Source organism: Coffea eugenioides, chromosome 11 (genome assembly GCF_003713205.1).
Source record: "Coffea eugenioides isolate CCC68of chromosome 11, Ceug_1.0, whole genome shotgun sequence".
NCBI classification, from domain to species: domain Eukaryota; kingdom Viridiplantae; phylum Streptophyta; class Magnoliopsida; order Gentianales; family Rubiaceae; genus Coffea; species Coffea eugenioides.
This window is the reverse complement of record NC_040045.1, coordinates 52,508,167-52,523,191: the sequence shown is the minus strand read 5'-3', so window position 1 is coordinate 52,523,191 and position 15,025 is coordinate 52,508,167. Positions and strand designations below refer to the sequence as shown.

General features: G+C 37.8%; 2 protein-coding genes across 5 annotated transcripts; one reads left to right on the top strand and one right to left on the bottom strand.

Annotated features, from left to right (window-relative positions):
* The first annotated feature begins 3,816 nt into the window (after positions 1-3,816).
* Positions 3,817-7,956, top strand: LOC113753822 (chloride channel protein CLC-b). Its single transcript, XM_027298074.1, has 6 exons — positions 3,817-4,211; positions 4,318-4,518; positions 4,628-4,805; positions 5,270-5,802; positions 6,166-7,318; positions 7,514-7,956. Exons 1-6 carry the CDS (start codon positions 4,021-4,023, stop codon positions 7,616-7,618), a joined length of 2,361 nt encoding a protein of 786 aa, XP_027153875.1. The 5' UTR covers positions 3,817-4,020; the 3' UTR covers positions 7,619-7,956.
* On the bottom strand, positions 7,952-13,612 carry LOC113753823 (uncharacterized RNA methyltransferase pc1998). 4 transcript variants are annotated; one of them, XM_027298075.1, is made up of 15 exons: positions 13,316-13,612; positions 13,102-13,216; positions 12,898-13,009; positions 12,767-12,811; positions 12,547-12,614; positions 12,405-12,459; positions 12,203-12,282; positions 12,032-12,115; positions 10,571-10,684; positions 10,101-10,219; positions 9,898-10,015; positions 9,469-9,599; positions 9,228-9,381; positions 8,982-9,061; positions 7,952-8,055 (listed from the first exon to the last, which is right to left on the bottom strand). In XM_027298075.1, the coding sequence occupies exons 1-15, from the start codon at positions 13,513-13,515 to the stop codon at positions 7,971-7,973; spliced, it is 1,560 nt and encodes a 519-aa protein (XP_027153876.1). In that variant the 5' UTR covers positions 13,516-13,612; the 3' UTR covers positions 7,952-7,970. The 4 variants fall into 4 exon arrangements, with proteins under 4 accessions (XP_027153876.1, XP_027153878.1, XP_027153877.1 ...); XM_027298077.1 differs by having other exon boundaries at positions 7,958-8,038; XM_027298076.1 differs by lacking the exon at positions 7,952-8,055 and adding an exon at positions 8,353-8,837.
* Positions 13,613-15,025: the final 1,413 nt, after the last annotated feature.

Below are 15,025 nucleotides of genomic sequence, written 5' to 3'. Positions count from 1 at the left end.
ATAGCCGCCGGGCTAATAAGGGGTGGGATTCCATTCCGGTGATAGTCGGCAATCTCGTTTATTCAAATGGAGGGGGTGGAGAATTTTTTCCATTTTTTCTTTTTTTTTTTGGGTCATATTTGGTCCTATCTCATTCTCACTCAATTTGCATCCGTAACAAGCCTCCTGCTGCTGCTGCTGCTGCTGGCCACACAAGTAGCTAGTTGTACTTGTAAGCGGCTCCCCGGCTAACTGTGTGTGTGTCTTGGATTGTCCAAACACGAGCGACCGTCTATATTTACATTACCTCTTTTTTTTTTTTTTTTGGCCTTTTGGAAAAGACATTACTCATAACCAAGTTAATTCGAACTGGGTTTTTCTTAATTATTGATCGGGTTTCTCTTAATATTGATGCACAAAGTAAAAGCCGTGGTCCAACTCCAACCCAAAAAAAAAAAAAAAAAAAAATGACAGAGAGAGATATTGAAGGCTGAGGTTTGGCAAGAAATTGGGCCCAGGTCTCTGTCTGAGCGTGAAATAATTCTAATACTTGTCAGGTCTTGCAAGCTTACATCATTCAAGTTTCAATTTAAAATCAAAAGAATTTTGGACTAAATGTAACTAGATTGTGAAGCCGTAATAATACGTAACATTTAATTCTGTAGATCGAAAAAAAAAATAATACGTAACATTAATTCTGTAGATCGAATATGTATTCAAAAAGGGAAAAAAGTTAAAAGAAAATAGTTGTATATGAACAAAGACGCACGTAATTGGTCCTCTCCTCCCCCATGACAATGGCTCAAATCATCCATTGCATGAAACAAGTGAGAGGACCACAATAGCAACTCGTAGACGCAATAAGCCAACGTGGTAGATAGATCGATGTGGATAAGGTGACCGTTGAGTTGCTTCAAAAGTCATCTTATATGCACCGTCCGACCAACTTCTGCCTTCAAATCTCCGCATTACAACTGTCCTGTCCACCCCACCCGCAACTGAGATACTCGGCCCATTCATTTCTTTTTACGTACACTACTGTTGTGAAATTTTTTTCTTTCTCGGGATAATTTTAGAAACCTCCCCTTAGGTTTCATGAAATATCACTTAGCTCCTCTGAGGTTTTCAAAATATCACTTAGCACCCCTCAATTTGACATTTTTGTAACATTGTCAGCCCTTCTAATCAAAAGTAATATTAGAAAATTCATGTTTGAGGAGAGAGACTATTTTAGTGCCCTTAATACCCTTAAGCTATTTAAAAAAATGAACATTTTACAAACCAAGAAAAAAAACTAAATTGAAACCATCTTAAAAGTGAGGAGATAAAAGTTTGTGAAGATTTATATGTTACCGTCAATGTCACTTCTGTAGCAGAGAGAGATAGTAAAAGCAAATACTATTCTTCAAATCATTTCCACAAATAAAAACCTTCCATAGTGTTAAAAGCAATTGGCAAGTCAAACTTATGCATTCGAGCAAAAAAAAATCAGCAATAGATGAAATCAATTTCAATATCATATAAATAATTTACTCAAAATAAGCTGACTTTTTTTTTAGGGGAGTGAAAGACTAAATTTTTATTACAAAAAGAAAAAGTTATAATTTGAAAAATCACAGAGTTTGGAGTTTCAATTACTTCATTTCTCCGGTGCTCTACATGAATAGAAACAAATAAATAGATAAATATAGTTGTGAAACACAAAAAAAAGGAAAAAAAAAATCTGCAACTACTCTTCTCCAAACGTGCTGAATATTTCATTGACATTTGCACTTCAATTATATATATGTATGTATGTATAAATATTGTTAAAGAAAAGTAGAAATTTTAGAGAAAGAAAAAACAAGTTTAGAAAGTTTAAATATGAGGGTATTATTGACAATTTTTCACCATTGATATTGGCATATGGTGCCACTATTACTTCAAGGGCGCTAAGCGAGATTTTGAAAAGCTCAAAGGAGCTAGGTGATATTTTGTGAAACCTCAAGTAAGGTTTCTAAAATTATCCATTTTTTATTTCTAGAGGAATAACAACGTGCTGAATTAATGCAAAGCATTAGATCACTCCCAAGGCTTCAAATGAATTGAGTCAAGTTAAATTTTAATCTAATTGAATTGAGTTTCGATTTAATTTTTCAAGTTCAAAATCAAGCTCAAACTCGACAAATTCTCGGTATAAAGTTCGAACTCCAATCAAGTTTGGTGTTAAATATTATGGATATATATATAATTTGATTATTAAAATAAAAATATTATATATATAATCGAATTGACTCACAAAATAACAAATTTAATTTCTTTAGGGTTGAGTTCGAGTCTAAACTCGATTTGAGTTTGATGCTAACCAATCTCTAAGTCGAATTTTGACTCAAGTTGCTCTTGAGCGTTTTGATTCGTACGTAGCTCTACCCTCCCTCAACAGAAAAAAAAAAGTTACGTACGAAAATAAATAAGTAAAGTATGAGTTATGTAGAGACGACAAAAACACAAATTGACAATCCAATTCCAGGCTACACGTGTGGTGGGTGTGTGTGTGAAGACAATCCAATTAATGGACTGAAGCTGAATGAATCAGCCATCCTCTCTTTGTCATGTGTCAAAGGCGGACGCAGGCAAAGTGCATCTGATTGATTGGTTGTGGTTCACACGCCAGCCACACCTACGACACGACGATCTCGCATCCAACTTGCCCTCATTTCATGGGAGATCTTCGATCTCATCTTAAAAATTTAAAATGTAAAAAACGAGGTTATTTTATTATACCCGACCCAATTCTAGTACTATGATTTTGCACCTCCACTCAACTCCGATCCGCTAAAAAGACTTTTCATCAATCATTCATTGATCCTTAGTCAACTAAAGTGCCAGCCGGCCAGTCACTGAGCCACAATTCCTAACACTGTAATTATTACGTTCATTATTAGTATACAGCAAGAGGAGGAAAAAAAAAATGCAGCAATGTCTATCTAGACGATAAAAAAAAATAAATCGTTGCCTTTTACTATTTACGTGTCTAGAGTCGCTCATGTAGTATATTATATATATATATAGGGGGAGAGGGGGGCCGGGGTGGTGAAAAAAGGCGATCAGCTTTACGTAAGCATCAGTCAATGCAATAATGCAATAAGCGGGTATCAAATACAACACCAATATGTAGAGCCAAAAGCCAGGTCATCGATAGCTATGTCTTTCCTTTTTTTTTCGTTTGGGTAATAATCAATCAATAGTTATTATGTCTGATGATAACTAATGAAGTGAAGGGGATGACGTGGCATCATCTCTGCGACTTCCCCATCCCTCATCCAATCAGGATCCTCATCCAATCATTCATTCATTTATTATTATTAAAGTGTATTGACGACCATGAGAACCTCTTTCACCTACAAGCTTCTCCTTATCATTTCTGTTAGTACTACTGTTTGAAAAAAATTCACCCACCATTTTTTATTTTCCCCATAACAATTCCTAACTTTCATTGCAACACACTAATAATAATTCACTCCAACTCCATGTTAGAAAAGTAAGAGCGCCCCCCACATATTAGTTAGTTTAGAAAATTAAAGCTAATTTTTTTTTTTAAAAAAAAATAATGAAATACAAGATCAGTGATAACACGTGCAAGTGCGTACATATTTGTCTAGAAAAACAAGAGGGCCCACATTTTTTTTTCCCCACATTTACACACACACACCATTATGATTAAGTATGACTTGGCATTAATTTTTGATTAGCAATTTATGGAATAATCTATAAAGTTACTCTAATGAGCACCGCAGAACAACTTGGCCGTAAATATTATCTGTTCCCTCGAACATCAGCAAAATACGTACCGTATATGCGTGTACCAGATGGTCACGTCTCCCCCATCCTCTGAATTCCAGGGAAAAAAAAAAAAGGGAAAGAAGAAGGGGGGTTTTCCGTTTTCCCTTTCCTCGTCACCAGATCCCCGCTGCTGCTGCTAATGACTGCCTCCGCCTCGCCTGATAGGAGATTTTAAGCGCCCCCTCTCCCCTCTCCCCCTTCCCCAATCTCGTCGTCCTTATGGAGGACTCCAACCAATTTGCTGCAGCAGCGGCGACCAACGACGTAGACGGACAAGCACAAAACCAGGAAAGAGATCCAGAGAGCAACTCACTTCATCAACCTCTCCTCAAGAGAAACAGAACGCTTTCCTCCAATCCACTAGCTGTGGTTGGAGCCAAAGTTTCTTACATAGAGAGTCTAGACTACGAGTAAGACTACACCAGTACATCTCCTTCCCTGTCGGATCAATTTGCTTCCCGCCCTTCATTTCACCCCTACACAGCATTTTATACGCAAAGCTACGCTCCTGTGCAGGATCAACGAAAATGATCTCTTCAAGCATGACTGGAGAAGCAGAGCCCAAGTACAGGTGTTGCAGTATGTCTTCTTGAAATGGACCTTGGCATTCCTAGTTGGTCTTCTAACCGGAGTAGTAGCCACCCTCATCAATCTAGCTGTGGAAAATATTGCAGGCTACAAACTTCTCAAAGTGATCGACTACATCAATAATAAAAGGTTTCGTCGTATACCGGGATACCAGCCTCCTCATATTATATAGCATCTCTGTTCACAGCAAAGAGCAATCAATTATTTTTGTCATTCACCGCTCTTTGGTTTGATGCAGGTACCTAATGGGTTTCCTATTCTTTGCCGGGACTAATTTTCTTCTTACGCTTCTAGCCGCTGTTCTCTGCGTGTTCTTTGCTCCTACTGCAGCAGGCCCTGGGATACCTGAAATTAAAGCTTATCTAAATGGGGTTGACACTCCAAATATGTATGGCGCTACTACATTAATTGTCAAGGTGAGTTGGCCGTTCTAATTGCAGAATTCAGAGCTTAAGTTTTGCGTCGTTATTAAAAGTGTAGCAATTTCCTTCTCGTTGATAATATGCGTACCCATATCACTAGGTTGGCAAGTAAATCAATGCAAACCTCATTTGACAGAGGCCTTGATTATATATATATATACACACACACTCTTGATAACGAGTATAATCCACCACCACTATTATGTGCTTTTTTCTGATCTCTTGCAATCCTTAAGAAGGTTTTTACCTCACAATTAGTCGGTCAACGAGAAAATAGTTTCTGATGGCATCCAAATGATCTTCAGTAACATACACCTTACAAGCCAAAACCACAAGGAAGAAGTTAAACGCCTAACGAAAACAGTTTTCACATGAAGCAACTTATTGTGTCTGTTAGTAGTTCGATTGCACGTCAGAGGTGAGCTGAATGGTCTTCTAGCTTCTTCACTTCATTACAGATCATTGGAAGCATAGGAGCTGTTGCTGCAGGCTTAGATCTAGGCAAAGAGGGCCCTTTGGTGCACATTGGAAGCTGCATTGCTTCCTTACTAGGACAAGGTGGACCGGACAATTACCGGATAAAATGGCGCTGGCTTCGTTACTTTAATAACGACAGGGACAGGCGAGATCTCATCACCTGCGGGTCCTCTTCAGGTGTCTGTGCTGCTTTCCGAGCACCAGTTGGCGGCGTCCTCTTTGCTCTCGAGGAGGTTGCAACATGGTGGAGAAGTGCCCTCCTATGGAGATCTTTTTTCAGCACTGCAGTCGTGGTGGTGGTGCTCAGAGCCTTCATGGAATACTGCAAATCCAGATACTGTGGACTTTTTGGAAAAGGAGGTCTAATCATGTTTGATGTAAGTGAAGTTTCTGTGAGGTATCACATCGTAGATCTCATTCCTATTGCTGTCATTGGCATAATTGGAGGACTGCTTGGAAGCCTCTACAACCATGTTCTCCATAAGGTCCTCCGGCTTTACAGTCTTATAAATGAGTAAGTACCCATTTTTCAAATATATATAACTCTGCTCTGCAATATCTCTCCCCATGATTCCATGGGTTATTTCTGTACTTTTAATACCGCTTGGATTCATTCAAAGCCAAAGGTCAAAAGGCCAAAACCTAGAGATGAACCAAGCTCTCTCCAGAGACAATCGCATGAAAACTGATGAACCTTTTAGCAAACATAGTTAAATTTCAAAACAGAGAGCCGCGTATTGTTCAATTCAAATATTGCTTTAAACTGAATTGCAATTTCTTCTGTGTCAGTACAATCCACGGTTAAAGAGAACCAACCTGAATTAAAAACATTGTGATGTTCTGACTGTAGGGTTCTTACTCTCTACTAATGTTGCAGGAAAGGAAAACTACATAAACTTCTACTAAGCCTTGGTGTCTCTATCTTCACCTCTGTATGCGTATATGGACTACCATTCCTTGCTAGTTGCCGACCTTGTGATCCCTCCATTCAAGAGACTTCCTGCCCCACAAATGGAGGAGCAGGAAACTTCAAGCAATTCAACTGCCCAAATGGACAGTATAATGACCTAGCCACTCTTCTCCTCACAACCAATGATGATGCTGTTCGCAACATTTTCTCCACAAGCACCTCCTCAGAGTTCCATATCTTTACCCTCACTATCTTCTTTGTTCTATATTGCATTCTAGGGCTCATAACCTTTGGAATTGCCGTTCCATCTGGTCTTTTCCTTCCAATTATCCTCATGGGTGCTGCTTATGGTCGTATGCTTGGCGTTGCCATGGGCCCATACACACAAATTGACCAAGGGCTCTATGCCGTTCTAGGTGCAGCCTCTCTAATGGCTGGTTCAATGAGGATGACAGTTTCGCTCTGTGTCATCTTTCTTGAGCTGACCAACAACCTTCTCCTGCTACCCATGACAATGCTCGTTCTTCTAATTGCCAAAACAGTTGGAGACTGCTTCAACCCAAGCATATACGAGATAATACTAGAATTAAAAGGTCTACCTTTCTTAGATGCAAATCCAGAACCATGGATGAGAAATATAACTGTTGGGGAACTAGCTGATGTCAAGCCGCCAGTTGTTACTCTTCATGGGATCGAGAAAGTTGGCTACATTGTAGAAGTCCTCAGGAACACCACACACAATGGGTTCCCCGTTGTAGATGAAGGGGTAATGGCACCAGTTGGGACACAAACTGGAGCAACTGAACTGGTAGGATTAGTCCTGCGAGCTCACCTTCTGTTAGTGCTGAAAAGGAAGTGGTTCCTGCCAGAAAGACGGAGGACAGAGGAGTGGGAAGTGAGAGAGAAATTCACCTGGGTTGATTTGGCTGAAAGGTGGGGTAAGATTGATGACGTGACTGTAACAAAGGATGAAATGGAGATGTATGTTGACTTGCATCCCATAACAAATACCACACCCTATACGGTGTTAGAAAGCATGTCAGCAGCAAAAGCAATGGTGCTGTTCAGGCAAGTGGGGCTCCGGCACATGATCATCATACCAAAGTATCAAGCATCCGGGGTTAGTTTCTGAAGCAAACTCTTCATTAAGATTTCTGAAGCCCAAAAAAAAAAAAAGACATAAAAAGGATTGAATAGTGATAGTTAAAACAAGAAGGAAACTACAACATATGATGGAAAAGAATGCTTTTTCCGTAAATAAGCCATAACTATCCAATATAGTATCACTTACCTGATGTTATGCTCCCTTTTGTAGGTTTCTCCTGTGGTGGGAATATTGACCAGGCAAGACCTGAGAGCCCACAATATTTTGAGTGCTTTCCCTCATCTAGCAAAGTCAAAGGGGAAAAAGGGACACTAAAATTCTCCAACTGAATACGAACCGTTGCCGCTTTTTTGAATTCTTTTCTCATCTTCTCCAGTTTTGCATTCTTTCACAAACTCCATAAAGCCAGATATGACGTGTGTCAACTATCTTTCATTCAGCTAAGTTCATCATTGATGGACATCGGAACAAATTTATAGGCTACACATCTACAACCTTTTTAGTTTTGCAAGTTCGTCAAATACACAGGTATTTTGTTGTTGATGTCTTTCTTTTGCAAACTTCCACAACAGTGGTTCTTCCATACATATTTCTGTTTCCCCAGATGTACGCTTGAGTTCCATCAGAACACGGCATCTAAGCTATTAATTGCATCAGCAAACTCTTCTCAAGAAGGTCTCTTCTTTTTTGCAGATTTCTTTTTCTTCATGCCTGCTCTTGGGCCTCTTCTAAATACTGCCAAAATCTCAATACTGCATAAACTAATCCATGTCTCATTTAGGACTTCAAATGACAACAATGAGCTATAATGCATCAATCTAAAGTAAAGATTCACGCATTACTGCTAAATACAGTCACATCATTGCACTTTTAAGAAACATAATTGTACCTAGATCAGGGTAGAAAAGGCTGAAAAATGTTGATAACAGTTGCTTTGGAGTGTTGTCCCTTATTAAGAAAAGAACGTAACATAAAGCAGATATTTTTGTTTAAAGTATATTTTTTTTCATTCAGGTTTTACCAATCAGCCGACCACATAATATGCCACACTGTGAACTCCTTCAAAGCAAGTAATATAGCAAAGTAGAACAGTTATGTTAAAGAGTCATTAACTTGAAGCCTATTGCGGCATAATGAACTCTGTTACAAAGCAGTAAGGCAAAGATTTGGCCGTCATGTACTTCGTTGGCAACCTAAAACTGATACAAGACTGAGCCCCCATGTACAGTAGTACGAACTGTAGGCGTCATATATTAAATGAATTCATATTCGCGTTCAGCTATTTGATCAATGGCAAATGACACCACCGATAATCATTTGACAAAGACTAATTTGATCTTAAGCAGGCAGTGCCAGTATGGTCAAGGGAACAGCCAAAAAAAAAAAAAATGGGTCAGAATAATCACGAACCCATAGCTTCCAACAACCACCATGTAACTTCCTTTCATCCATGCAAAGACATCCCACTGCTAGCCTCTCACCAGATCCAATGCTTGGGATTTTCTAGAAAGTAATTCAACTTCTTTCCCCTTGTCTAAGTCGCACATATACAAAAATTTTGGTCTTTATTCTCAAAGAAGTTCTATAAACACAACATAGAGCCCTTTGCACGGAAAATTTCGATGAAAAGATTAAACATATCTTCTACTTAAATGGGAGACACAAAGATAAACAGTACCTCTGTGTGCCAGGAAAGAAATTAAAGCCATGCGCTTTGTCCAAAAGCCATGTCTCTCCAGACAAAAGTGATGCACAATCCTGTAAAAAGATCAATTCTTTGGTAAAAAATCAGAAGAAAGTTTTCCTCGTCAGAGAGAGAGAGAGAGAGAGAGAGGAAGGGGGGTTCTCTGAAAATCAAAGATTCAATTCGTCTAATTAGGTGACAGCTCCTAGGAGTCATGAAAAACCCATAATGCCAATCTACCTCTTTAAAACTTTGCCACCCACAGCTTACGTAGATTAGAGTTTGAGGCAGCGAGTGGCTTTCCTCTTGCAAAGGCCCGAGTTTAAATTGCACTGATGGTTGTCTTGCTCTAATAACCCATGGCCTCTTTTCATCTTTGGCCTCTAAGGATGGACTGAGATTAGACCAAAAAAAATGCATATAAACATCCTACTTAAAAGAGCAATTCACAACTGGATTTTATATTCCATTCTAACTCTACCTTTCAGGCAGCTTTGATTTAAGCTCCACGGATGACATAGTCCTTAATGCATCAACCAAAGATGGTTCTAGCCCTTTCCTGGGAGGATCAACTACAACCACCTCTGATCCCACAAGCCAAGAAAGAGGTTCCTGAACAAATTTTTAATGTAAGAGCTCAACAAAGTGCTGCAGAGAATACACCCAACCACCCACATTAGTTGATTGGATATTCTTTATCTTCAGCTGTCCAAAAAAGTATAAAAGGAGGGAATTTCGAAAAGCACATTCACAGCTAAAATGCATTGCGTTAGTATCAACTGTACCACATGCCCGCATGGATGGCTAAGTATAGACCTACAGAATACACTTATAAAGATACATGCATTGCCATATACAAATCCCAATTCCTTGTGCGTGATTTTGAAGAAAAGGAAAAATTGACACTTACTACTGATGTGTCTGCTTGATGCCAGCTGATGCTGCAATCCAGAGAGGCTGGTAAACGCTCAACTGTCTTTCCAAAGGACATCTTTGACTCTCTGTTAACCTCAACACATTTTACTAACCTGTTAAAAACTCAAAGTGTATTAGAATGAATGCTCAGTTGTCAAGCACCAAAATTTATAGCTCTTTACATTATCAGGTTCTTACCTACACTTCCTCATTGCAGCCAAAGATAATCCGATAACACCGGCTCCTGCATAAAGATCAACCACTGATGCGCCATGAGGGACATACTTCTGTAACTTCCGAAGCAAAGAATCAAATGCCTGGACAAAAATTTAAAAATATGTTAACTATAAACAAATGCATAAACCAACTATCCTCGTACTACAGAGGAAACAATGAAAAATTATTTGATTATCCATCCAGATGGGAGAAACACTAGGGCAGTAATAAAGTAAGGGACTGATTAATAGTCATCACAATATCAAATGACGATCAAGAGAACACACAAGATAATGACAGTTCCTGCCACCATCCTTTGCACGACGAAAAAGTTGATTCAGAAGAAACAAGACCAATGATATCTATACCTAGATAGAACAAACCAAAAGAGCATGTCCATTTTTTCTTAAAACAAAGCTAAATCAAGCAACAAACTTTATTCAGATTTCTACCTTGGTATTTGCTTGACCAAAGCTTGATGGAGCCAAAGAAACATCGATTCCTCCAACATGTTCCCAGAATTCTGCGTCTCCAATCAAATGCCTCCATCTATTCCCAAATATGATCTAAATCAACACAAATAACATATCAAAGGTCTGCTGAAGGCTAGTTTGACACTAACATCCTTAAGGGCCTGTCAAAAGCTTATGAAATCTATAGTATATCTTTTTATATAGAAATTTAAGTTAAATTTGTAAATTTTGTCCAAAAAACTAAAGACACATTCACGTTTTTTCTTGCTTAAAAAAGTAAGTGTGCTCAGAAGCAACCCAAAGCCTGCTCTCTAAAAAGCTTTTTTCAATTTCAAAAAATTTTAGCCCTAGGTCTCCACAGGATGGAAAAATCCAAATTCCACATTCACAGTAAAGTTTTTATTTTCCATATGTAGATTCTAGAGTTAACTTAGATTTCATATGCAGTCAATGGAAATTACCCAAACTAGAAGAAGACACATAAATACAAGATATTGTGAAGGTTAAATTCATACAGCATGGTGGTTTTTGATTTCAGAGACCATAGAGATAAGATAAAAAAATTTATACTCATTCACATTAACACATGCATTCCTTTTTTTTTTTTTTTTAAGGGTGTCCCGCAGGGAGTGGACCCTGCAGACTATTCCCCACCCTCCACAACTTGCTGGCAGCATTCCTTGAGGTGCACTAAAGATTGATCAAGTGCACCTGCAAAAGAGATGCATATAAAAGAAGATAGAACATAAAAGGGTGTTTTTCATGAGATAGAGTCCAATTACTTTGCCAACCATAATAAAGAAAGAGAACAACCAGGTCATGTTAATTTTCCCTTTCACAGACCCCAAAAGTTCACCTTTCTGTGATGAGATTCACAGCTATCTAACTCACTCAAAGACTTCACAATTCCAAATTCCATGAAAATATAAGGTTCAAATTATATTTATTCTAGTTGACTGCTTCAAATGGCATTTTCACACATTATCACAATATGCACTCTCCAATATCCAAATAACAGATCACTTGAAAATTATTCTTCGAAAGAAGTCGGCCAGAGACTTTTTACAACAAGATCAACCATTTTAATGCCATGGATTTTCAAAATTTCCAAGTGCTACAAAAAGTACACAAGCACAAAATATGTGTATCTTAAGTGCGAAGGAAAGTTGTGGTAATTGTCATTCATTATGAGTTCCCAAAATTACCCTTTCAACAAGATAATATATTCATTGCATTCAAGGAAACTACAGATGTTTCTATGGTATTTTTGTTAAACAACCCCCACCCCCAAATACTCAAGCACATTCGTGGAGTGTGCCCCTTAATTACTAGTATACATAGTGGATGTACCTATATCTACCTATATAGTTGTCTGTAGGTAACAATACTACCAACACATACATGCTACAGTGAGATAATGACAGAGAGAGCTGTGCTCACATTATTAGTTGATGTTTGAAAGTTAGCCCACACAGAATGAATTAGATTGATTTTCGTCCTTCTGCCACCATTTCTCCACAGGTACTGCACACACATACAATCCCTAAAGTCATGCGTATGAAGAAGATTACATCCAAAATTATATTGACAAATGAATATTGAGAATCCTACATTTGCCAGAGCATTCAATTTTTCTGAACTAGGTGAGTTTTCATTTCTAGAATTCCAAACCAAAGCAACCTGCACTTTACCTGAAATAACAGAAAAATTCATAGTAATATTTAAAGATCTGAATAGACCTTTTCTAACAAATCACAAATCCAAATATTCACACTACAGGAAACAATGGGATAGTGAAATATCAGCTACAAACCATTTTGATATCTTTGTGAGACAGGAAGAGATGTGTCATACGTAGTCACAGCCATCTGCAAAGTCCAAGGGGATTCATTACATATATAGATAATCCGGACTACAACTAACTTCTGCTGTCATTTATTAACAGAATTAATCACCTGCACATATCTCAGTTCGCCAGTTCCCTGATCTTCGTCATATGGCTCAATACACAAATCAGATATGCCTGCCAAAAGTACATAAAGAAAACATGCAGGAGAAAGAGAGAGAGCACACATTAGAGATGAAATTCTGGCCATTAGCCTGGAGGCGATTCAACCAAGAAAAAGGAAAAATAAGTGTTGCTTTAAAATACAATTAATAGGATGGATGACAGACCTTGTTTCAGGAGCTCCACAGCGGCATTAATGCGCGGATGATGAGCTGCAAATGCAAGAAGTACCTAGTTATAAACAATTTAGTTGAAAATATGAAAATTCAACGAACTTAGAATTACAAAAGATCCACACCTTTACACTCGGGAATATCAGCAATATTGTGAGTGCCCTCTTGATAAAGCCCAATTAAAGGCTCGGTTGATGAACCCCGAACAGCAAGTTTTGCGCGGCATCTCCATCCCCACTGTAAAATCATTGAGATATCGATTATTGCTTTTGGTGAAAATTTTTAAGACCAGCAGCTAGGCAGTAAAGTGATAGAAATGAAGTATTTACCAGTCTACAGCTATCAAAGGTGAAGTCGGAAACGCCGAGAGTCTTGAAAAAGTCGGTGGCCTCGTCAACTATTGCAGGGTGGTGGAGATTGTACTCGTGTGTACAACCCGAACACCTGAAAGCCAATGAAATCAAAATTAGCGCCCTGCTCACAATGATTTATTTATTTTTTTTTAAATAAGAGTTGAAAGAGTTATGAGTCGGGGAAACGTACGACTGGAAGTGAGGGCATTGGAGGGAGCAAGTTAAGGAGGACGGTGCGGTAAAGCCAGGATTAGGATTTTGGCAGACAGACGTCAGTGGCGGTGGTTCTCGTGGAGTGCGGGAAGCGAAATTCGTGGTGGTGGTTCGACAAGTGATTAGAGGGAAGGATGATGACGGGTGCAGTGGTACTGAGAGGAAAGTGGAGGCCATTCGGGCGTCTCTTGTCTGAGCGATGGGTGGCGGGAGAGGAGAGGAATCCGAAGGGCGTATGGGGGTAAGAATGCAGATGATGCTGGACTGGACGGTGCCCGGGTTGGTTTTGGTGGCGGGAATGGATAAAGCTCGATTTAGTTTTTATTTTGTTTACTTTTTATTATATCTCTTTCCAGTTTTTTCTTCCGAAATAATCAAAATCTAAAATTGAGCGGGTGAAATTTAATTTAGCCCTTCAAAGTAGACCAATGTATCAATTCAGTCCCCAAAAGTGAATAAGACCCGATTAAGGCCTCAAAAGTGAAAATTTTGTTCCGAATCGTATTTCGTATCAGTTCATACTTAATTGATAATGTTTGAGTTTCGACTAAACTTTAGTGGTAAAAGTAAAATCCTATTAATTATTTAGGGACTTTAAAACATTAATTTCTTATCTAAATGAGTTGAAAATTATATAACTTTACTCACTTAATCTTAAAAAAAAAAAAGTTTTGCTACTTTTTAAATTTTCAAAATTCGATTAGGATAGCATTATTTTTTAAGGATGGCAATGTGTCATGTTGTGTAGTTATCATGTCATTATGGTGTTCAGGTCAAAAAAACAATATTCCTAATCTAACTCATTAAACTTTCATATTGTGCCCTAAACCTGTCTGTTAACGAGTTGACTCAACCCAATCCGCATAACCCGTTAACACTTTATATAATTAAAATAGGTTTGATACAATGCATTATCTTGCCAAATCAACCTACTAATCTATGCTAGAAACAATCTAGTATTTTAATCGCTTATTTTAATCCATTTGGTCATGTAATTTATTCAATATTGCTATTGTTAAAACACACAATAAATTGTTTGAAATACATACTCAACACAAGATTTAAAGTTTTCAAAACATTCAAAAAAATAATAGATAGTGAAACTTTTCAATCATAATATAAGTTACAAATTCAGTCTTATTTGACTTGCTATTTTTTTTGAAAAGTTTCTGGATTTTCTGTGAAGATTCCTTCCACACATTTTTTAATCACCTTTTATCTCATATATGTCACATCTTAAAAAGTGTTAAAGTAATTTCTCTCCAAAAACTCTCTAGAAAATACAATCCAATCAACCTTTTAGAAATACGCTTAGACAATTCAATATATGATAGGACATAAAACTTGTGAGTTTTTTAAAACTTCTAATTGAAATCTTTAAACCAAATTTGATCGTTGTTAGTGTTGAATTATTATCTTAAAATAAGTACTTTATTGGATTAGCATGTGAACATGTGGATTGACCTAACCCAACTCGCTTACTTTCATGTCACTAACAAGTTAAATCAATAATGAGTTCCAATCGTATTAAAACCCTATTGATTTCGAATCGTATTCGAGCCATATTGTCGTGTCGTGCCAAAAATTGTTACCCCTAATTATTTTGTTCTTTTAAGCTAATCTAGGTGAGAGGTTAATTGCATTGAAATCCCTAAAAATTTATAAAGTTTCTCAGTATATCACTAAA

What these genes read in the sequence shown, in the direction of transcription:
- LOC113753822 (XM_027298074.1), top strand. Translation starts at nt 4,021, where the DNA reads ATGGAGGACTCCAACCAATTTGCTGCAGCAGCGGCGACCAACGACGTA. An exon ending in CTTTACAGTCTTATAAATGA is followed by an intron (nt 5,803 to 6,165) that starts GTAAGTACCCAT and finishes CTAATGTTGCAG; the next exon opens with GAAAGGAAAACTACATAAAC. An exon ending in CAAAGTATCAAGCATCCGGG is followed by an intron (nt 7,319 to 7,513) that starts GTTAGTTTCTGA and finishes TCCCTTTTGTAG; the next exon opens with GTTTCTCCTGTGGTGGGAAT.
- LOC113753823 (XM_027298075.1), bottom strand. Translation starts at nt 13,515, where the DNA reads ATGGCCTCCACTTTCCTCTCAGTACCACTGCACCCGTCATCATCCTTC. An exon ending in CCTTTGATAGCTGTAGACTG is followed by an intron (nt 13,010 to 13,101) that starts GTAAATACTTCA and finishes ATGATTTTACAG; the next exon opens with TGGGGATGGAGATGCCGCGC. An exon ending in CTCACAAAGATATCAAAATG is followed by an intron (nt 12,283 to 12,404) that starts GTTTGTAGCTGA and finishes CTGTTATTTCAG; the next exon opens with GTAAAGTGCAGGTTGCTTTG.